General features: G+C 52.8%; 2 protein-coding genes across 20 annotated transcripts in view; one reads left to right on the forward strand and one right to left on the reverse strand.

Moving 5' to 3' along the window:
* Positions 1–1,511, reverse strand: part of PXN (paxillin) — a 55,206-nt gene extending 53,695 nt beyond the window's left edge. For 7 of the 19 annotated variants that reach the window (XM_054663669.2, XM_063785079.1, XM_063785078.1 and 4 more), the window contains exon 1: positions 1,342–1,448. Coding sequence is in view for 5 of the 19 variants with exons in the window: in XM_509424.8 (XP_509424.3) it covers positions 1,342–1,354 (13 nt within the window). In the remaining 14 variants the exon portion in view is untranslated. Of the gene's footprint in view, positions 1–1,341 lie in introns of all 19 variants that reach the window. The other 12 variants (XM_509424.8, XM_063785080.1, XM_001159942.7 and 9 more) reach the window with 7 other exon arrangements.
* On the forward strand, positions 1,353–21,580 carry LOC101059613 (nucleoside diphosphate kinase, mitochondrial). Its single transcript, XM_003952321.6, has 3 exons — positions 1,353–1,661; positions 1,857–1,990; positions 20,923–21,580. The coding sequence occupies exons 1-3, from the start codon at positions 1,353–1,355 to the stop codon at positions 21,428–21,430; spliced, it is 951 nt and encodes a 316-aa protein (XP_003952370.3). The 3' UTR covers positions 21,431–21,580.
* Positions 21,581–22,003: the final 423 nt, after the last annotated feature.

Here is a 22,003-nt window from a genome sequence, read left to right on the forward strand (position 1 = left end):
GAGGTCCATCAGTCCTGTCTGCTGAATCTACTCCTCAGAGCCTGGGACAGAGGAAGCATCAGTGGTCACACAAGCCACCCACAGTCCAGAGAGGAAAGACAAGGCTCCTACAGAGAAGAAACGTTGCCCCCCTCCTCACCTCCCAAGCTCAGGGCCCTCCAGCTACAGGCGTGAAGGGAAGGGAGAGACAGCGAATCCTCCCACTCCTGCGTTCACGCCACCCAAGGCATTCCTAGAACCCTGGCACCAACCCCCTTGGGTTTAGAGTCGGCTTCCAGGAGATACTTTCTTTCCCCTAACACCAGATCAAGACTGGACTGAAAAGAGTAACCTTGGGGCTCCAATAACAGGAAAACAGTAAAACTCTGTTCTGGGCATCCTGTCCTCTTTCACCTGCGTGGCTTCCAGCAGGGCCTGACGCAGAGAGGGTGGAGGGGACCCTGCTAGCCAGGACACGTTCAGGGATGGTCATACCTTGGGGCCCACCTTCCACCTCATTCCCCTGGCATTTCACCAGAATCTAGGGGTGGGGAGAGAATCAGGACTCCCAAATTACCGTTCTAGACTGAGATACCATGGAAGACGGACTGGTCTGTGAATTGAGGGGCTGGTCCACAGAGCGGGGAGGTCAGTGAGAGAAAATGAGTGATGGGTCCTTGAAACAGGGTGACCAGATTTGAAGTGGGGGGTCAGAAGAGCAGGCAGACTGGGAAACTTGTCTTTGAAATGGGGGTGTGGTCATCACACGCTCATCTCTAGCTTTTGCATCTGACTTGTGAAATGAAAGGGGTGGGCTCCGAGGGGTTATCCCTGAAGGGGGGTGCTAGTCTGTGAAGTGGGGGGCGGCCCTGGAGGGACGGGGAGCAGGTCGAGGAAATGAGGGAGCAGCCCATGAGATCGGGCAGCTGCTCCCCGAGTTGGGCGGTCGATCTGTGAGGTGGGGGTGGGGAGAGGTCTGCGAGGTGAGGGTCCCGTAGCTGACGAGGTGGTCTGCCGCAGGAAGTCTCGTCCCTGCAGCGGACGGGGTGGGTCCCTGCGGGGCGGGCTGGTCCCTGGGGCCCTTCTGGGAGATGGTGATGGGTCCCCGAGGTCGGGGGTCCAGAGGTGAAGCCGTCCCAGACGGGGGGTCGCTGCTGTGCTGTCGGTGCCGGGGCCGGCCTGGCCCGGGACTAAGGCCCGGTTAGGGATCCCAGCCCCGCGGAGCCCCGGCCGGCAGGGACGGGAGCTGAGGCCGGGGCCGCCGAGGGTGGGATCCCGCGGCCCCTGCCGCTCGCTGGCGCCCTCCTGGCCCCAAGCTGCGCGCCTCTCGCCTCCTCCTCCCTCGGCCTCCCGCTCACTCACCGAGGTCGTCCATGGCCGGACCACGGGCGCCGGCTCAGGGTCGCGCTAGCTGCCCGTCCCGGGGCCGCTCCTCTATGCCCCGCAACTTTTCCGCCGCGAGGCTTGGCCCGGAACGGAACGCGCCGCCGCCGCGCGCGCCCGCGCCCTCGCCCGCCGCGCGCCCCGCCCCCGGCCGCCCCCTTGTGCACGCGCGCCCCGCCCCCGGACACCCCGCGAGCTTGCTGGCCCCGCCCCCTGCGCACGCTGGTCCCGCCCCCGCCAAGAGCCCGGGCAGTGGGCGTCGCTGGGCGGGGCGGTGGCGCCCCCTCGCGGCTAAGGGGGCAGGTGGGCGGCTCCCAGGCCTCCAGCCACTCCCATCCATCTTTCTGTCCCTCTCAAAGTCACTTGCCTGACCCTGCGGATGACAAATCCGTCCACAGTCAGCCATGTGTCTGTGCATTCGTCAGCCACTGGGTCATCACATGCCTGTCCACTGGACAGTCAGTTTTGCCCACCTGTCCGTCTGTCACCTGTAGGTCACCACCCAGGAGGACCATAAATCAGTACCAGGCAAGGCCCGGAGCCCGTGGCTGACCTTTCCTGGGGTCGTCCTCTGGATCAATGGCAGTGCAGCTCGCAGTTCACCCTTTCTGGCCCAAACCCAATACCTGTGTGGTTCCATCTCTCTTAATATTACTTCCACACAGCCACCCTCCCTAGACACTTTTCCAAAACTGCATGGGGCAGAGGGGACCCCAGATTAGACATTAAAGGGAAAACTACAGGAAAGTCACACCCAGTGCTCCCACCCACTCGGAAATTGGGTAATAATAACAGCTACCATTTATTGAGTGTCTGAATAGACAGACACTATATAGCTATTCTCTAAATTAATCCTCCTAGAGGTACTTCCCTACCCGTTGGGATGGGTGATGGCAGTTTGTGGATTTTATATAAAACTGCTCTGCAAGTACAGCTTCAAGTTCCCCTTGTCCCTCAAGAATCCAGGCCTTCTGGGTCAGATCAGGTCCTCCAGAAAGCAGATGAGATGCTGAGATAAAGCTAGGGGTAATGCCCGTGACAGAGAAGGGGAAATAAGCAGGGTTGGGCAAGGAGACTCAGATCTGACAAACAGGTCAACCCATCAGGGAATTCCAGGACAAAAAAAATGAGAAGTCTCCTTGGGCAGAAGTATCCGGGTTCCAATGCTCCCACCATGTTCAGTCATTTTATAAAGGCAGATCCAAGCAGCTTCTGTGGCTGCCACATTCTCCTATAATAAATTCAAGACCAAAGACTGTTCCTCAAACACTCTATTGCGTGCTTTTCCAGCATCTTGCACATACCTCTATTTTGTTTTAGTTTTTGTGTTTTTGTTTTTGTTTGAGATGGAGTCCCAATCTGTCGCCCAGGTTGGAGTGCAGTGGTGCAATCTCAGCTCACTGCAACCTCCGCATCCCAGGTTCAAGTGATTCTCCTGCCTCCTGCTGGGATTACAGGCGCATACCACCATGCCTGGCTAATTTTTGTATTTTTAGTAGAGATGGGGTTTCACCATGTTGGCCAGGCTGGTCTTGAACTCCTGATCTCAGGTGATCTCCTGCCTCCTGGTGGGATTACAGGCGTGTACTACCATGCCTGGCTAATTTTTGTATTTTTAGTAGAGACAGGGTTTCACCATGTTGGCCAGGCTGGTCTTGAACTCCTGACTTCAGGTGATCCGCCCCCCTCAGCCTCCCAAAGTGCTGGGATTACAGGTGTGAGCCACCACGCCCAGCCTGTTTTTGTGTTTTTAAGACACAGTCTTGCTTTGTTGCGTAGGTTGGGATGATGAATAAGACTAACATGATGTCTACCTTCTTGAATCTAAAGGTGCACGCAAAAGAGCAAAGTGGTTAGCATGAAGGATGAGTAGCCTCGCCCCACTCCCAGCTGTGTGGAACAGCATGTGCAAAGATCTGTAGACAAGACATTTAATACTGACCACAAGCCTAGGAGATGAGCATTGTTAGCCCCTTTTACAGCTGGAAGAGTTGAGAGTCAGAGGTTGAGTTACTCCAGGTCATACAGCTAATAAGTAAGGAAACTGAGATTTGAACCTGGGGAGGCTTATGCCAAGGCCTGGTTATGAAATGGCTAAGTGAAACTGCTAACAACTTAGACCAACCCCAGGGCATACGCTTGTCCACTTCTCCAAAGGTCTAAAACCTTTCTTTTTCAAAGCTGTGTGGTCTGGAAATGCGAGGCACCCATTGAATGAGCAAGTTTCCCATTGGTATGCAGAGTTCTAAAGAGAACTGAAGCTTCAGAGTTGAGTGCTGGTGCACTCGAACACTCAGGTCCCTGCCAGGGATTTCCTCATGTAAATCATTCCTAAACCCCTATTTCCTCCCTGGTTTCCTTCTTCCCTCGGACTCTCACCCCACAGCAATTAAACTTGGTGTCTAGTTCAGGCTGCTACAACAAAATACTGTAGACCGAGTGACTTATAAACAACAGAAATTATTTTTTCACAGTTTTGGAGGCTGAAAGTTCAAGATCAGGGTGCCAGCACAGTCAGGTTCTGGTGAGGGCCCTCTTCTGGGTTGCAGACTGTTGACTTTTTGTACCCTCACACGGCTCAAAGAGGGTCCCTTTAATAAAGGCACTAACTAATCTCTTTCATGAGGGCCCTGCCCTCATGACCTAATCACCTGTCAGGCCTCACCTCCTAACACTATCGAATTGAGATTAGATTTCAACATATGAATTTTCAAGGATATGAACATTCAGTCCCTTGCATTTGATAAAATCAATCAGGTTTTTTCATTCTTCCTAAAGATTAAACGACATTGACAGAGCAGATGGACAACCCTGCTGACTTCTTGCTAGTGGTTCATCTTGGGCAATTTACTCTGTGCCTCAGTTTCTTCCCCTATAGAAAGGTTAATAGTAGCTACCTCTCAGAGTCCTCATAGGACTAAATAAGAAACGACACACCTAGTACTTAGAATGGTCCTTGTCACCACAAAATAACACTCCTCACTCAGCAGTAGAAACAGAACTCGACCAGGCTCACACCTGTAATCCCAGCACTTTGGAAGGCCAAGGCGGGCGGATCACTTGAGGTCAGGAGTTCGAGACCAGCCTGGCCGACATGGCGAAACACCATCTCTACTAAAAATATATAAATTAGCTGGGCATAGTGGTGTGCACCAGTAATTCCAGCTGCTCAGGAGGCTGAGGCAGGAGAATCACCTGAACCCAGGAGATGGAGGTTGCAGTGAGTCGAGATTGCACCACTGCACTCCTGCCTGCGCGACAGTGAGACTCTGTCAAAAAAAAAAAAAAAGAAAGAAAGAAGGAAGGAAGGAAGGAAGGAAAGAAAGAGAGAGAAAAGAAACAGAATGCAAGCCGGATATGCAATCAAAACTTTTCTTTTTTTTCTTTCTTTTTTTGAGACAGAGTCTCACTCTGTCGCCCAGGGTGGAGTGCAGCGGCATGATCTCAGCTCACTGCAACCTCTGCCTCCCGGGTTCAAGTGATTCTCCTGCCTCAGCCTCCTGAGTAGCTAGGATTACAGGCACCCGCTATCACACCCGACTAATTTTTGTTTTTGTTTTTGTTTTTTTTTGAGACGGAGTCTTGCTCTGTCGCCCAGGCTGGAGTGCAGTGGCGCGATCTCGGCTCACTGCAAGCTCTGCCTCCCAGGTTCATGCCATTCTCCTGCCTCAGCCTCCCAAGTAGCTGGGACTACAGGCGCCCACCACCACGCCCAGCTAATTTTTTCTATTTTTAGTAGAGACGGGGTTTCACCGTGTTAGCTAGGATGGTCTCGATCTCCTGACCTCGTGATCCGCCCGTCTCGGCCTCCCAAAGTGCTGGGATTACAGGCGTGAGCCACCGCGCCTGGCCAATTTTTGCATTTCTTTTTTTTTTTTTTTTTTTTTTTTTTCTTTTTTATTGATCATTCTTGGGTGTTTCTCGCAGAGGGGGATTTGGCAGGGTCACAGGACAATAGTGGAGGGAAGGTCAGCAGATAAACAAGTGAACAAAGTTCTCTGGTTTTCCTAGGCAGAGGACCCTGCGGCCTTCCGCAGTGTTTGTGTCCCTGGGTACTTGAGATTAAGGAGTGGTGATGACTCTTAACGAACATGCTGCCTTCAAGCATCTGTTTAACAAAGCACATCTTGCACCGCCCTTAATCCATTCAACCCTGAGTGGATACAGCACATGTTTCAGAGAGCACAGGGTTGGGGGTAAGGTCACAGATCAACAGGATCCCAAGGCAGAAGAATTTTTCTTAGTACAGAACAAAATGAAAAGTCTCCCGTGTCTACCTCTTTCTACACAGACACGGCAACCATCCGATTTCTCAATCTTTTCCCCACCTTTCCCCCCTTTCTATTCCACAAAACCGCCATTGTCTTCATGGCCCCTTCTCAATGAGCTGTTGAGTACACCTCCCAGATGGGGTGGTGGCCGGGCAGAGGAGCTCCTCACTTCCCAGTAGGGGCGGCCGGGCAGAAGCGCCCCTCACCTCCCGGACGGGGCGGCTGGCCCGGCGGGGGGCTGACCCCCCCACCTCCCTCCCGGAGGGGGCGGCTGGCCGGGCAGAGGGGCTCCTCACTTCCCAGTAGGGGCGGCTGGGCAGAGGCGCCCCTCACTTCCCCGACGGGGCGGCTGGCCCGGCGGGGGGCTGACCCCCCCACCTCCCTCCCGGAGGGGGCGGCTGGCCGGGCAGAGGGGCTCCTCACTTCCCGGTAGGGGCGGCCGGGCAGAGGCGCCCCTCACCTCCCGGACAGGGCGGCTGGCCGGGTGGGGGGCTGACCCCCCCACCTCCCTCCCGGATGGGGCGGCTGGCCGGGCGGGGGGCTGACCCCCCACCTCCCTCCCGGACGGGGCGGCTGGCCGGGCGGGGGGCTGACCCCCCCACCTCCCTCCCGGACGGGGCGGCTGGCCGGGTGGGGGGCTGACCCCCCCACCTCCCTCCCGGAGGGGGCGGCTGGCCGGGCAGAGGGGCTCCTCACTTCCCGGTAGGGGCGGCCGGGCAGAGGCGCCCCTCACCTCCCGGACAGGGCGGCTGGCCGGGCGGGGGGCTGACCCCCCCACCTCCCTCCCGGACGGGGCGGCTGGCCGGGCGGGGGGCTGACCCCCCCACCTCCCTCCCGGACGGGGCGGCTGGCCGGGCGGGGGGCTGACCCCCCCACCTCCCTCCCGGACGGGGCGGCTGGCCGGGCGGGGGGCTGACCCCCCCACCTCCCTCCCGGACGGGGCGGCTGGCCGGGCGGGGGGCTGACCCCCCCACCTCCCTCCCGGACGGGGCGGCTGGCCGGGCGGGGGGCTGACCCCCCCACCTCCCTCCCGGACGGGGCGGCTGGCCGGGCGGGGGGCTGACCCCCCCACCTCCCTCCCGGACGGGGCGGCTGGCCGGGCAGAGGGGCTCCTCACTTCCCAGAAGGGGCGGCCGGGCAGAGGCGCCCCTCACCTCCCGGATGGGGCGGCTGGCCAGGCGGGGGGCTAACCCCCCCACCTCCCTCCCGGACGGGGCGGCTGGCCGGGCGGGGGGCTGACCCCCCCACCTCCCTCCCAGACAGAGCGGCTGGCCGGGCAGAGGGGCTCCTCACTTCCCAGTAGGGGCGGCCGGGCAGAGGCGCCCCCCCCACCTCCTGGACAGGGCGGCTGGCCGGGCAGGGGGCTGATCCCCCCACCTCCCTCCCGGACGGGGCGGCTGGCCAGGCGGGGGGCTGATCCCCCCACCTCCCTCCCGGACGGGGCGGCTGGCCGGGCGGGGGGCTGACCCCCCCACCTCCCTCCCGGATGGGGCGGCTGGCTGGGAGGGGGGCTGACCCCCCCACCTCCCTCCCGGACGGGGCGGCTGGCCGGGCAGAGGGGCTCCTCACTTCCCGGTAGGGGCGGCCGGGCAGAGGTGCCCCTCACCTCCCGGACGGGGCGGCTGGCCGGGCGGGGGGCTGACCCCCCCACCTCCCTCCCAGACGAGGAGGGAGGACGCTCCTCACTTCTCAGACGGGGTGGCTGCCAGGCGGAGGGGCTCCTCACTTCTCAGACGGGGCGGTTGCCAGGCAGAGGGTCTCCTCACTTCTCAGACAGGGCAGCCGGGCAGAGACACTCCTCACATCCCGGACGGGGCGGCAGGGCAGAGGTGCTCCCCACATCTCAGACGATGGGCGGCCGGGCAGAGACGCTCCTCACTTCCCAGATGTGATGGCGGCCGGGCAGAGACGCTCCTCACTTTCCAGACTGGGCAGCCAGGCAGAGGGGCTCCTCACATCCCAGACGATGGGCGGTCAGGCGGAGACGCTCCTCACTTCCCAGATGTGATGGCGGCCGGGAAGAGGCGCTCCTCACTTCCTAGATGGGATGGCGGCCGGGCAGAGACGCTCCTCACTTTCCAGACTGGGCAGCCAGGCAGAGGGGCTCCTCACATCCCAGACGATGGGCGGTCAGGCGGAGACGCTCCTCACTTCCCAGACGGGGTGGCTGCCAGGCAGAGGCTGCAATCTCGGCGCTTAGGGAGGCCAAGGCAGGCGGCTGGGAGGTGGTTGTAGCGAGCCGAGATCACGCCACTGCACTCCAGCCTGGGCGCCATTGAGCACTGAGTTAACGAGACTCCGTCTGCAATCCCGGCACCTCGGGAGGCCGAGGCTGGCGGATCACTCGCGGTTAGGAGCTGGAGACCAGCCCAGCCGACACATCGAAACCCCGTCTCCACCAAAAAAATACGAAAACCAGTCAGGCGTGGCGGCGCGCGCCTGCAATCGCAGGCACTCGGCAGGCTGAGGCAGGAGAATCGGGCAGGGAGGTTGCAGTGAGCTGAGATGGCAGCAGTACCGTCCAGCTTCGGCTCGGCATCAGAGGGAGACCGTGGAAAGAGGGGAGAGGGGAGAGGGGGGAGGGGGGAGGGGAGAGGGGAGAGGGGAGAGGGAGCTCTATCTACCACACAGTCCTTCTCTCTTTTTTTTTTTTTTTGAGCTTTTGCATTTCTTTAAGTAGAGATGGGGTTTCACCATGTTGGCCAGGCTGGTCTTGAACTCCTGACCTCAGGTGATCCCACCTGCCTCACCTCCCAAAGTGCTGGGATTGCAGGTGTGAGCCGCCGCGCCCGGCCCAATCAAAACTTTTTTAGCCAAGTGCAATGGCATATGCCTGTAGTCCCACCTACATGGGATACTGAGGCAGGAGGATTGCTTGAGTTTAGGAGTTTGAGTCCAAACTGGGAAACTAGCAAGACCTCCTCTCTAAAAAATATCTTTAAAAAAATAAAAGAAAACAGGCCAGGCACGGTGGCTCATGCCTGTAATCCCAGCACTTTGGGAGGCCAAGATGGGTGGATTACCTCAGGTCAGGAGTTTGAGACCAGCCTGACCAACATGGTGAAACCCCATCTCTACTAAATATACAAAATTAGCTAGGTGTGGTGGCACATGCCTGTAATCCCAGCTACTTGGGAGGCTGAGTCAGGAGAATCGCTTGAACCCGGGAGGCGGAAGTTGCAGTGGGCCAAGATCCAGCCTGGCTTACAAGACCAGAACTCCATCTCGAAAAATAAAAAATAAAAAAATATATGGCCGGGCACAGCGGCTCATGCCTGTAATCCCAGCACTTTAGGAGGCCGAGGTGAGCAAACAACCTGAGGTCAGGAGTTCAAGACCAGCCTGGCTAACAGCCTGGTCTACTAAAAACACAAAAATTAGCCGGGCATGGTGGTGGGCACCTATAATCTCAGCTACTCCAGAGGCTGAGGCAGGAGAATCGCTTGAACCTGGGAGGTGGAGTTTGCAGTGAGCCAAGATCACACCACTGCACTCCAGCCTGGGGGACAGAGTGAGACTCCATCTCAAAATAAATAAATAAAATAGATAAAATTAATGTTAATAATATATTTTATTTAATTCAATATATCCTCAGTGTTGGCTGGGCATGGTGGCTCACACCTGTAATCCCAGCACTTTGGGAGGCCAAGGCGGGAGGATCACAAGGTCAGGAGATCAAGACCATCCTGGCCATGGTGAAACCCCATCTCTACTAAAAATACAAAAATTAGCTGGTGGCACGTGCCTGTAATCCCAGCTACTCGGGAGGCTGAGGCAGGAGACTCACTTGAACCAGGGAGTCAGAGATTGCAGTGAGCTGAGATCCCACCACTGCACTCCAGCCTGGCGACAGAGCAAGATTCTGTCTCAAAAAAAAAAAAAAAAAAAAATCCTAAATGTTGTCATTTCAACTTGTAATCAATATAACAAAATATCAGTGAGATATCTTACTCTTTTTTGTATGAAGTCTTCAAGATCCAATGTGTATTTTACACTTACAGCACATCTCAATCCAAATAGCCACATTTCTTTTCTTTTCTTTTTTTTTTTTTTTGAGACAGGGTCTCACTCTGTTGTCCATGCCGGAGTAGAGTGGTGAGACTGAGGCTCACTGCAGCCTCAATCTCCCAGGCTTAAGTGATCCTCCCATCTCTGTCTCCTGGGTAACTGGGACTACAGGCACATGTCACCGCACCTGGCTAATATTTTTTATTTTTAGTAGAGATGAGATTTTGCCATGTTGCCCAGGCTGGTCTTGAACTCCTGGGCTCAAGCCATCTGCCCACCTCTACCTCCCAAATGTTGGGATTACAGTCATGAGCCACTGCATCCGGCCCAGCTAGCCACATTTTAAGTACTCAGTAGTCACATGTGGCTAGCGGCTACTGCATTGAACAGTACAGTTTTAAATGTCAGCTGTCATGATTATTTTGGTTTTTTTTTTTTTTTTGAGATGGAGTCTCTCTCTGTCACCCAGGCTGGAGTGCAATGGCACAATCTCGGCCCACTGCAACCTCTGCCTCCAGGGTTCAAGCAATTCTCCTGCCTCAGCCTCCCGAGTAGCTGGGATTACCGGCGCGCGCCACTACACCAGGCTAATTTTTGTATTTTTAGTAGAGACGGGGTTTCACCATGTTGGCCAGGGTGGTCTCCAATGCCTGACCTCGTGATCCGCCCACCTCGGCCTCCCAAAGTGCTGGGATTACCGGAATGAGCCACTATACCTGGCCTATTTTGGGGGTTTTAACCTAAAAATCATTTCCTCAGAAAACTGTTCCCTGACCTGCTGAACTATGTCAGCCCTGTTATTAAAATCTTTTTTTGGGACAGGCGTGGTGGCTCACACCTGCAATCAGCACTTTGGGAGGCCAAGGCAGATGAATCACCTGAGGTCAGGAGATCAAGACCAGCCTGGCCAATATGGTGAAACTCCCCCGTCTCTACTAAAAATACAAAAATTAGCCAGGTGTGGTGGCACACACCTGTAATCCCAGCTACTTGGGAGGCTGAGGGAGGAGAATCACTCAAACCCAGGAGGTGGAGGTTGCAGTGAGCTGAGATCGCACCATTGCACTCCAGCCTGGGCAACAGAACAAGACTCCGTCTCAAAAAATAAAAATAAAGATAAATAAAATCTTTTTTTTAGCATTCTAGAAGCACTCATCATGATTATAATTAAATAATTTCTGGCCGGGCACGGTGGCTCATGCCTGTAATCCCAGCACTTTGGGAGGCTGAGGCGGGTGGATCACGAGGTCAGGAGATCGAGACCATCCTGGCTAATGCGGTGAAACCCCATCTCTACTAAAAATACAAAAAAAAAAAAAAATTAGCCAGGTGTGGTGGCGGGCGTCTGTAGTCCCAGCTACTCAGGAGGCTGAGGCAGGAGAATGGCATGAACCCAGGAGGCAGAGCTTGCAGTGAGCCGAGATCATGCCACTGCACTCCAGCCTGGGTGACAGAGTGAGACTCCTCTCAAAAAAATAAAAAATAAAAATAATAATAATAATAATTCCGGCCAGGCACAGTGGCTCATGCCTGTAATCCCAGCATTTTGGGAGGCTGAGGTGGGCAGATCACGAGGTCAAGAGTTAGAGACCATCCTGGACAACATGGTGAAACCCCGTTTCTACTAAAAATACAAAAATTAGCTGGGCGTGGTGGCGCATGCCTGTAGTCCCAGCTACTCGGGAGGCTGAGGCAGGAGAATGGCGTGAACCCGGGAGGTGGAGCTTGCAGTGAGCCGAGATTGCGCCACTGCACTCCAGCCTGGTGACAGAGCGAGACTCTGTCTCAAAAATAGTAATAATAATCATTCCTATTAACTTGTTATTTGTGTTTGTCTCCTACTAGACTGTAGGCTTCAGAAAGGTGGAGACCATTTGCTCATTGTTCTATCCCAGTGCTGGCATACAACAGGTGCTCAATAAAGATGTGTTGGGTGAATAACATTTATTAAGCACACACTTAATGAATTAGCCTTAGCACTGCATTAACTAAAGTTGGGAAGAAAGAAGTTAAGAGAAAAAAAGCAGCCGGGCATGGTGGCTCACACGTGTAATTCCAGCACTTTGGGAGGCCAAGGTGGGTGGATCACCTGAGGTCAGGAGTTCAACACCAGCCTGGCAAACATGGCGAAACCCCGTCTCTACTAAAAATACAAAAATTGCCGGCCAGGCGTGGTGGCTCACGCAGCTCCTAGCACTTTGGGAGGCTGAGGCAGGTGGATCACCTGAGGTCCGCAGTTCGAGACCAGCCTGACCAACATGGAGAAACCCCATCTCTACTAAAAATACAAAATTAGCCGGGCGTGGTGGCGCATGCCTGTAATCCCAGCTACTCGGGAGGCTGAGGCAGGAGAATGGCTTGAACCCGGGAGGCGGAGGTTGCTATGAGCCGAGATTGCGCCATTGCACTCCAGCCTGGGCAACAAGAGCGAAACTCCGTCTCAAAAAAAAAGAAAAAAAAAATTACCTGGGCATGGTGGCACATGCCTGTCATCCCAGCTACTAGGGGAGCTGAGGCAGGAGGATCGTTTGAACCTGGGAGGCTTGCAGTGAGCCAAGATCGTGCCACTGCACTCCAGCCTGGGCAACAGAGTGAGACTCTGTCTCAAAAAAAAAAAAAAAAAGAGAGAGAGAGAGAGAATAAAAGCAGATCTAGAAGAGTCAGTTCCAGAGCTTATAATATACATGTGGACATTTTCTTTACAAAACCAATAGTTGGTCATTGTGGGAAAACGTCTCAAAAACTCGAATAAATAGCCAAGCACAGTGGCTCACACCTGTAATCCTAGCACTTGGGAGGCTGAGGCAGGAGGATCACTTGAGCTCAGGAGTTCCAGACCAGCCTGGGCAACATAGTAAGACCTCTTCTTTATTTTTATTTTATTTTTTATTGGATTTCCTTTCAGATTCAGACCTACAGATATCTTTTAAAATAAAAAACTTATTTTAAAATGAATAAACTAAGATGAAAATTAATATTATCCATAATCCAAAACTAAAAGAATGACCAGTTGTAGATTTTCCAGAGCGTTCTTTTACACACAAAAAACATACACATATATGTTTTTAGATATAAAACATTAAATATATATTTGAATATTTTTGCACACTGTTTTGAAACTTGGTTTTCTCATTTACCCATTTATCACTACTTTGTTTTTTGTTTGGGGTTTTTTTTTTTTTTTTTTTTTTTTGGGATAGGGTCTCCCTCTGTCACCCAGGGCTGGAGTACAGTGGTGCAAACATGGCTTACTGCAGCCTCGACCTCCCAGGCTCAAGTGACCCTCCCACCTCAGCCTCCTGAGTAGCTGGGACTACAGGTGTGCACCACCACATCTAGTTATTTTTTTACATTTTTTGTAGAGCTGGGGGCCTCCCTATGTTGTCCAGCCTGTTCTTGAACTCCTAGGCTCAATCAGTCCTCCAGTCTTGGCCTCCCAAAGAGGTAGAATTACAAGCATGAGCCACTGTGGCCAGTCCAGTGTGATCATCTTTTCATGGCATTTAACATTCTTCTGAAACATCAATTCCTTGGGTAAAACAGCATTGCATCATATAATTGTACCAGGATTTACTTAGCCAATCTCCTGATAAAATTTAGTTAGTTACAAATTTTCACTATAATCAGCAATGCTAGGACAACATCCTTGTAGTTAAATCTCGGAACACTTCCTTAATGATTTCCTGCAGATCAGTTCTTAAGGAGTGGAAGTGTGAGGTTAAGTGTCGCGTTAGTCCGTTTACTATGTGTTGACAAAGTGTGGTCTATAACTGCTGTATCTAGATAAATATATCATGTATATTTCATGAGTACTGAGTTGACATGCAACACTGTAGGGTGGTCCCAGGCATAATTCTCCCAAATGTAGTGTGACTAACTGCCACTGGTGGAATGAGAGGTTGTAGCTAGTACAAAGATTTATTATTTTATTTGTATTTTTTGCAGACACAGAGAGGTCTCACTTTGTTGCCCAACTGGTCTCAAACTCCTGGGCTCAAGGAATCCTCCCACCTCGACCTCCCAAAGTGCTGGGATTATAGACATGAGCCACTATGCCCAGCTCAGTTTTTTTTTTTTTTCTTCTTTTCAAGACAGAGTCTCGCTCTGTCGCCCAGGCTAGAGTGCAGTGGCGCGATCTCGGCTCACCGCAAGCTCCACCCCCCGGGTTCACGCCATTCTTTTGTCTCAGCCTCCCGAGTAGCTGGGACTACAGGCGCCTGCCACCACGCCTGGCTAATTTTTTGTATTTTTAGTAGAGACGGGGTTTCACCGTGTTAGCCAGTATGGTCTCGATCTCCTGACCTCGTGATCCGCCCGCCTCGGCCTCCCAAAGTGCTAGGATTACAGGCGTGAGCCACCGCGCCCGGCCAGATTCCTTATTTTAATAGTTACATATTTATGTGTTAGAAAATTATCTAATTAGCACATAAAACCTGTGATGGCTCCAATATTATTTATTTATTTTATTTATTTTAATTTTTGAGACGGAATCTCGCTTTGTCACCAGGCTGGAGTGCGGTGGCACAATCTTGGCTTACTGCAACCTCCGCCTCCTGGGTTCAAGTGATTCTCCTGCCTCAGCCTCCCAAGTAGCTGCGACTACAGGCACCCACCACCACGCCTGGCTAGCTTTTGTATTTTTAGTAGAGATGGGGTTTCACCATGTTGGCCAGGATGGTCTCGATCTCTTGACCTCATAATCCACCTCCCTCGGCTTCCCAATGTGCTGGGATTACAGGCATGAGCCACCGCACCTGGCCCAGCTCCAATATTATTGTTTAGGATAAAGATAAGGTTTTTTTGTTTGTTTGTTTGTTTTAAAGTGGGTCCACTTAAAGAAAACTATGTAGGGACGGGCACAGTGGCTCACGCCCATAATCCCAGCATTGTGAGAGTCTGAGGGCTGAGGAGGGTGGATCACCTGCGGTCAGGAGTTCAAGACCAGCCTAGCCAACATGGCAAAACGCCATCTCTATTAAAAATACAAAAATTAGCCAGTGTGGTGGTGCAGGCCCCGTAGTCCCAGCTACTTGGGAGGCTGACATGGGAGGATCACTTGAGCCTGGGAGGCGGATGTTGCAGTGAACCGAGATTATGCCACTGCACTCCAGCCTGGGCGACACAGCAAGACTTCATCTCAAAAAAAAAAAAAAAAGAAGATTTGAGCTAGAATTCCAGTTTTCCTCAGTTCCCATTTGGGGATCCTGGGAGAGTCTCTCAGCCTCAGTTTTCTCATCTGTGAGATGGGGATATTGAGAATTCTTCTCCATATGGCATGCCTGCCTGGAAGGGCTTATATACAAAGAATTGTGTCTGGGCATGGTGGTTCATGCCTATAATCCCAGTACTTAGGGAAGCCGAGGTGGGCAGATCACTTGAGGTCAGGAGTTCGAGACCAGCCTGGCCATCATGGTGAAACCCTGTCCCTACTAAAAACACAAAAATTAACTGGGTGTGGTGGCGTGCACCTGTAATTCCAGCTACTTGGGAGGCTGAGGCAGGTAGAATCACTTGAACTCAGGAGACAGAGGTTGCAGTAAGCCGAGACTGGGCCACTGCACTCCAGCCTGGGCAACAGAGTGAGACTCCCATCTCAAAAAAAAAAAAAAAAAAAAAAAAAAAAAAAATTAAAGAAAACAAAGAATTATAAGGTCAAAAAGGATCTCAAGAGATTCTCCAACCTTTTCTCAGGTGAAGGGGGCTGGATTTCCACCTTCATCCTCCTCTCTATCACCTAAGGACCCCATATGTTGACCGGGTGTCCACCTGGAAGTCATCCTCTGTTCCTCCCCGTCCTCGCTTTCCACACCCAGTTCTGCCTGTCCATCTGCAAAGTGTAGCCCAATTCCCACCCCTACCCCCTCATTTTCACCTCTGCAATTATATCTCTAGGTGCAGCCACACACTACCCTCTCTTGCCTGGGATTACTGCATGAACCTCCAAACTGGACCTCTATTGTCAATTTTCTACCCAGAAGCCAATAAGCCAATGTTATCTTTTAAAAAAATTTTTTTTGAGATGGAGTCTTGCTGTATCACCCAGGCTGGAATGCAATGGCGCAATCTTGACTCACTGCAACCGTCGCCTCCCAGGTTCAAGCCATTCTCCTGCTTCAGCCTCCCAAGTAGCTGGGACTACAGGCACGCTATCACGCCCGGCTAATTTTTCTTATTTTTAGTAGAGACAGGGTTTTGCCATGTTGCCCAGGCTGGTTCTGAACTCCTAACCTTGGGTGATCCACCCCCCTCGGCCTCCCAAAGTGCTGGGATTACAGGCGTGAGCCACGGCACCAGCCTAATGTTATCTTATTTTATTTATTTATTTATTTCGAGACGGAGTCTCACTCTGTCGTCCAGGCTGGAGTGCAGTGGTGTGATCTCGGCTCACTGCAACCTCCGCCTCCCAGGTTCAAGTGATTCTCCTGCCTCAGCCTACTGGGTAGCTGTGATTACAGTCACACGACACGACACCTGGATAATTTTTTGTATTTTTAGTAGAGACGGTGTCTCACCATGTTGGCCAGTCTGGTCTCGAACTCCTGACCTCTGGAGATCCACCCCCCTCGGCCTCCCAAAGTGCTGGGATTACAGGCGTGAGTACCCGGCAATGTTATTTTTTTATTTTTATTTTTTTTAGTATTTATTGATCATTCTTGGGTGTTTCTCAGAGAGGGGGATGTGGCAGGGTCATAGGATAATAATGGAGAAAAGGTCAGCAGATAAACACGTGAACAAAGGTCTCTGGTTTTCCTAGGCAGAGGTCCCTGCGGCCTTCGGCCTTCAGCAGTGTTTGTGTCCCTGGGTACTTGAGATTAGGGAGTGGTGATGACTCTTAAGGAGCATGCTGCCTTCAAGCATCTGTTTAACAAAGCACATCTTGCACCGTCCTTAATCCATTTAACCCTGAGTTGACACAGCACATGTTTCAGAGAGTACGGGGTTTGGGGTAAGGTTATAGATTAACAGCATCCCAAGGCAGAAGAATTTTTCTTAGTACAGAACAAAATGGTGTCTCCTATGTCTACTTTCTACACAGACACAGTAACAATCTGATCTCTCTTTCTTTTCCCCACATTTCCCCCTTTTCTTTTCGACAAAACCGCCATTGTCATCATGGCCCGTTCTCGATGGTCGCTGTCTCTTCGGAGCTGTTGGGTACACTTCCCAGGCGGGGTGGCCTGGCAGAGGCGCTCCTCACCTCCCAGAAGGGGTGGTGGCTGGGCAGAGGCGCCCCTCACATCCCAGACGATGGGCAGCCGGGCAGAAGCGCCCCCCACCTCCCTGATGGGGCAGCCGGGCAGAAACGCCCCCCACCTCCCAGACACAGTGTCCGGGCAGAGGCGCCCCCCCACCTCCCAGATGAAGGGCGGCCAGGCAGAGGTGCTCCCCACCTCCCAGATGAAGGGCTGCCGGGCAGAGGTGCTCCCCACCTCCCAGACGGGGTGGCTGGGCAGAGGCGCCCACTTCCCAGACCGGGCGGCCGGGTAGAGGCACTCCTCTCAGATGGGGTGGCGGCCGGGCAGAGGCGCTCCTCACCTCCCAGACGGGGTGGCGGCCGGGCAGAGGTGCTCCTCACCTCCCAGACGGGGTGGCGGCAGGGCAGAGGCGCTCCTCGCCTCCCAGACAGGGTGGCAGCTGGGCAGAGGCGCTCCTCGCTTCCCAGACGGGGCGGCTGGGCAGAGGCTGTAATCTTAGCACTTTGGGAGGCCAAGGCAGGCAGCTGGAAGGTGGAGGTTGCAGCGAGCCGAGATCACGCCACTGCATTCCTGCCTGGGCAACACTGAGCACTGAGTGACCGAGACTTCGTCTGCAATCCCAGCACCCCAGGAGGCCGAGGCGGGCAGACCACTCGAGGTCAGGAGCCAGAGACCAGCCCAGTCAACAGGGCGAAACCCTGTCTCCTCCAAATATACAAAAACCAGTCAGGCGTGGCGGCGCGTGCCCGCAATCCCAGGCACTCGGCAGGCCAAGGCAGGAGAACCAGGGGAGCCCGGGGCAGGGAGGCTGCAGCGAGCCAAGACCACGGCAGTACAGTCCAGCCTTGGCAACAGAAGGAGACCGAAGAAAGAAAGAGGGAGCGGGTGACGGGGAGGGGGAGGGGGAGGGGGAGGGGGAGGGAGCTGTTATTTTTTTAAAAAAAAATCAACTTTATTGGGCTAAGTGCAGTGGCTCATGCCTGTAATCCTAGCACTTTGGGATCTTGACATAGCTGATCTCAGATCTTGGCATAGCTGTTCACGTGCCACCTCTGTGGGTCCTGAACATTTTATCTAAAGTCTCCCCGTACCCCACCAAATCAGACTCCTTACCCTGGTATTTGTTGAGGTTCACCTTCTGCCATATATTCTGCGTTTATTTGTGTACTTGTTTATTATTTGTCTCTGCCTCCCCCATTAAAATGTCAGGGCTATGAGAACAGGGACTATGTCTGTCTTGTTTGCTGCTTGTTCACCAGCATCTGGAATGGTAGGTTTGAGTAACTATTTTTGAACGAATGAAAGACTGGCAACATGGAGATGCCAGGAGATGAGTGAGCTGGGCTGCATAATTAGTTGTAGCATCAGGATGAAAACCCCAATCTCCTGGCCCCCAGCCCAAACCTCTCTCCTCCTTCTCAGGCCATTCACAGATCTTCCCAGGACTGACACACAAGACAGTACAGGGGTCTTAACTGCAGTGGTTTTTTTTTTTTTTTTTTTTTTTTTTTTTTTTTTTTTTTTTTTTTTTTTGAGACGGACTCTCCTCTGTCGCCCAGGCTAGAGTGCAGTAGCGCGATCTCAGCTCACTGCAAGCTCCACCCCTCGAGTTCACACCATTCTCCTGTCTCAGCCTCCCGAGTAGCTGGGACTACAGGCGCCCACCACCATTCCCGGCTAATTTTTTTTTTGTAATTTTAGTAGAGACGGGGTTTCCTCGTGTTAGCCAGGATGGTCTCAATCTTCTGACCTCGTGATCTGCCCGTCTCAGCCTCCCAAAGTGCTGGGATTACAGGCATGAGCCACCATGCCCGGCCCGTTTGTTTGTTTGTTTGTTTGTTTTCCCCAAGATGGAGTCTTGCTCTGTTGCCCAGAGCTGGAGTGCAATGGCACAATCTCGGCTCACTGCAACCTCCGCCTCCTAGGTTCAAGCAATTCTCCTGCCTCAGCATCCCGAGTAGCTGGGATTACAGGCGTGAGCCACCACACCCGGGTAATTTTTGTATTTTTAGTAGAGATGGGGTTTCACCAAGTTGGCCAGGCTGGTATCGAACTCCTGACCTCGTGATCCACCTGCCTCGGACTCCCAAAATGTTGAGATTACAGGCGTGAGCCACCATGCCCAGCCGCAGTGCTGTTTTTAAGAGCAAGAGACTGGAAACAACTCAAATGTCCATCAATAGGGGGCTGTTTAATTAAATCACATGCAGTTCTACAACGGAAAATTATGTAGCCACAGAAAAGATCCCAGGAAGCTCAAATGTACTGAAACGAAACAGCTTCCAAGATCTGAAAACATAACACTGAACGATGTAGGTAACGTGTGTATCATTTGTGGGAAAAAGTGGGATACAATATGTTTATAAGATACTTATACAGGCCGGCGCGGTGGCTCACGTCTGTAATCCCAGCACTTTGGGAGGCCAAGGCAGGCGGATCACGAGGTCAGCAGGTCGAGACCAGCCTGGCCAATTTGGTGAAACCCCATCTCTACTAAAAATACAAAAATTAGCCAGGCGTGGTGGCTTACGCCTGTAATCCCAGCTACTCGGTAGGCTGAGGCAGGAGAATCACTTGAACCCGGAGGGGGAGGTTGTGTTGAGCAGAGATTGAGCCATTGCACTCTAGCCTGGGCAACAAGAGTGAAACTCCGTCTCAAAAAAAAAAAAAAAAGGTACTTATACAAGGCTGGGTGCAGTGGCTCACACCTGTAATCCCAACACTTTGGGAGGTCAGGGAAGGTGGACTGCTTGAGCCCAGGAGTTCCAGACCAACCTGGGCAACATGGTGAAACCCCATCTCTAAAAAAATATGAAAAAAGTTAGTCGGGCATGGTGGTGGGCGCCTGTAGTCCCAGCTGCTCAGGAGACTGAGGTAGGAGGATCACTTGAGCCCAGGAGGTGAAGAATGCAGTGTGCCACTATACTCCAGACTGGAGGACACAGTGAGGCTGTGTCTAAAAAAAAAAAAAAAAAAAAAAGATAAAAAAGATACTTATACAAATTGAAACAACTCTGGAAGAATGCACACTACCAATGTTAACTGGCTAGGGTTGAGGCTGGAGGAATGGGGTGGCTGGGAATCAAGAGTAGAAAGGAGATTTCACTAAGTACTCTTTTGCATAGTTTGAATTTTTTTTTTTAGGGGCGGAGTCTTGCTCTATTTCCAGGCTGGAGTCCAATGGCACGATCTCGGCTCACTACAACCTCCGCCTGCTGGATTCAAGTGATTCTCCTGCCTCAGCCTCCTGAGTAGCTGGGATTACAGATGCGTGCCACCGTGCCCAGCTAATTTTTTGTATCTTTAGTAGAGATGGGGTCTCACCATGTTGGCCAGGCTGGTCTTGAACTCCTGACCTCGCGTAATCTGCCTGCCTTGGCCACCCAAAGTGCTGGGATTACAGGTGTGAGCCATTGAGCTCGGCCCACATATGTAACTTAATCTATTGCTAAAACAAATTAATATTTTACAAAAATAGGCCAGGCACAGTGGCTCACACCTGTAATCCCAGCATTTTGGGAAGCCGAGGCGGGCAGATCACGAGGTCAAGAGTTCTAGACCAGCCTGGCCAACATGGTGAAACCCCGTCTCTACTAAGAATACAAAAATTAGCCGGGCATGGTGGTATGCCTGTAATCCCAGCTACTGGGGAGGCTGAGGCAGGAGAATCACTTGAACCCAGGAGTGGGAGGTTGCAGTGAGCTGAGATCGCACCATTGCAGTCCAGCCTGGGTGATAAGAGGGAGACTCTGTCTCAAAAAATAAAAATAAAATAAATAAATAAATAATTTTTTTAAAGTACATTTTAAAAAATGTCACTACTGGATGGGTGTGGTGGCTAGTGCCTATAATCTCAGCACTTAGGGAAGCCAGGCGGGAGGATCACTTGAGTTCAGGAAAACAGCCCATCTCTACAAAACATTAAAAAATTATCCAGCTGTAGAGGTGCCAACCTGTAGTCCTAGGTACTGGGGATGTTGAGGAAGGAAGATTGCTTGAGCCCAGGAGTTGGAGGCTGCAGTGAGCCATGATCACACCATTACACTCCAGCCTGGGTGACAGAGCAAGTCCTTGTTCCAAAAAAGAAAGAGAGGAGCGCAGCGCCGCCGCCCGGCCCCTCCAGCTTCCCGGACCACGGCCAACCTCGAGCGCACCTTCATCACCATCAGGCCGGACAGCATGCAGTGCGGCCTGGTGGGCAAGATCATCAAGCGCTTCGAGCAGAAGGGGTTCCGCCTCGTGGCCATGAAGTTCCTCCCGGCCTCTGAAGAACACCTGAAGCAGCACTACATTGACCTGAAGGACCGCCCAGTCTTCCCTGGGCTGGTGAAGTACATGACCTCAGGGCCGGTCGTGGCCATGGTCTGGGAGGGGCTGAACGTCGTGAAGACAGGCCGAGTGATGCTTGGGGAGACCAATCCAGCAGATTCTAAGCCAGGCACCATTCGTGGGGACTTTTGCATTCAGGTTGGCAGGAACATCATTCATGGCAGTGATTCAGTAAAAACTGCTGAAAAAGAAATCAGCCTACGGTTTAAGCCTGAAGAACTGGTTGACTACAAGTCTTGTGCTCATGACTGGGTCTATGAATAAGAGGTGGACACAGCAGCAGTCTCCTTCAGCACGGTGTGGTGTGTCCCTGGACACAGCTCTTCATTCTACTGACTTAGAGGCAACAGGATTGATCATTCTTTTACAGAGCATATTTGCCAATAAAGCTTTTGGAAGCTGGAAAAAAAAAAAGAGAGAAAGAGAGAAGGGGAGGGAGGGGAGGGAGGGAGGAAGAAAGGAAGGAAGGAAGGAAGGAAGGAAAGAAGGAAGGAAGGAAGGAAGGAAGGAAGGAAGGAAGGAAGGAAGGAAGGGGAAAGTTAAATAGAAAGAGACACAGACGGGCCGCGAGCGGTAGCTCATGCCTGTAATCCCAGCACTTTGGGAGGCTGAGGTGGGCGGATCACAAGATCAGGACATCAAGACCATCGTGGCTAATACAGTGAAACCCCGTCTCTACTAAAAATACGGAAAAGTAGCCGGGCGTGGTAGCACGTGCCTGTAGTCCCAGCCACCCGGGAGGCTGAAGCAGGAGAATCAGTTGAACCCGGGAGGCAGAGGTTGCAGTGAGCCGAGATCGCGCCACTGCACTCCAGGCTGGGCGATAGAGTGAGACTC

This window comes from Pan troglodytes, chromosome 10 (genome assembly GCF_028858775.2).
Source record: "Pan troglodytes isolate AG18354 chromosome 10, NHGRI_mPanTro3-v2.0_pri, whole genome shotgun sequence".
Classification (NCBI taxonomy): domain Eukaryota; kingdom Metazoa; phylum Chordata; class Mammalia; order Primates; family Hominidae; genus Pan; species Pan troglodytes.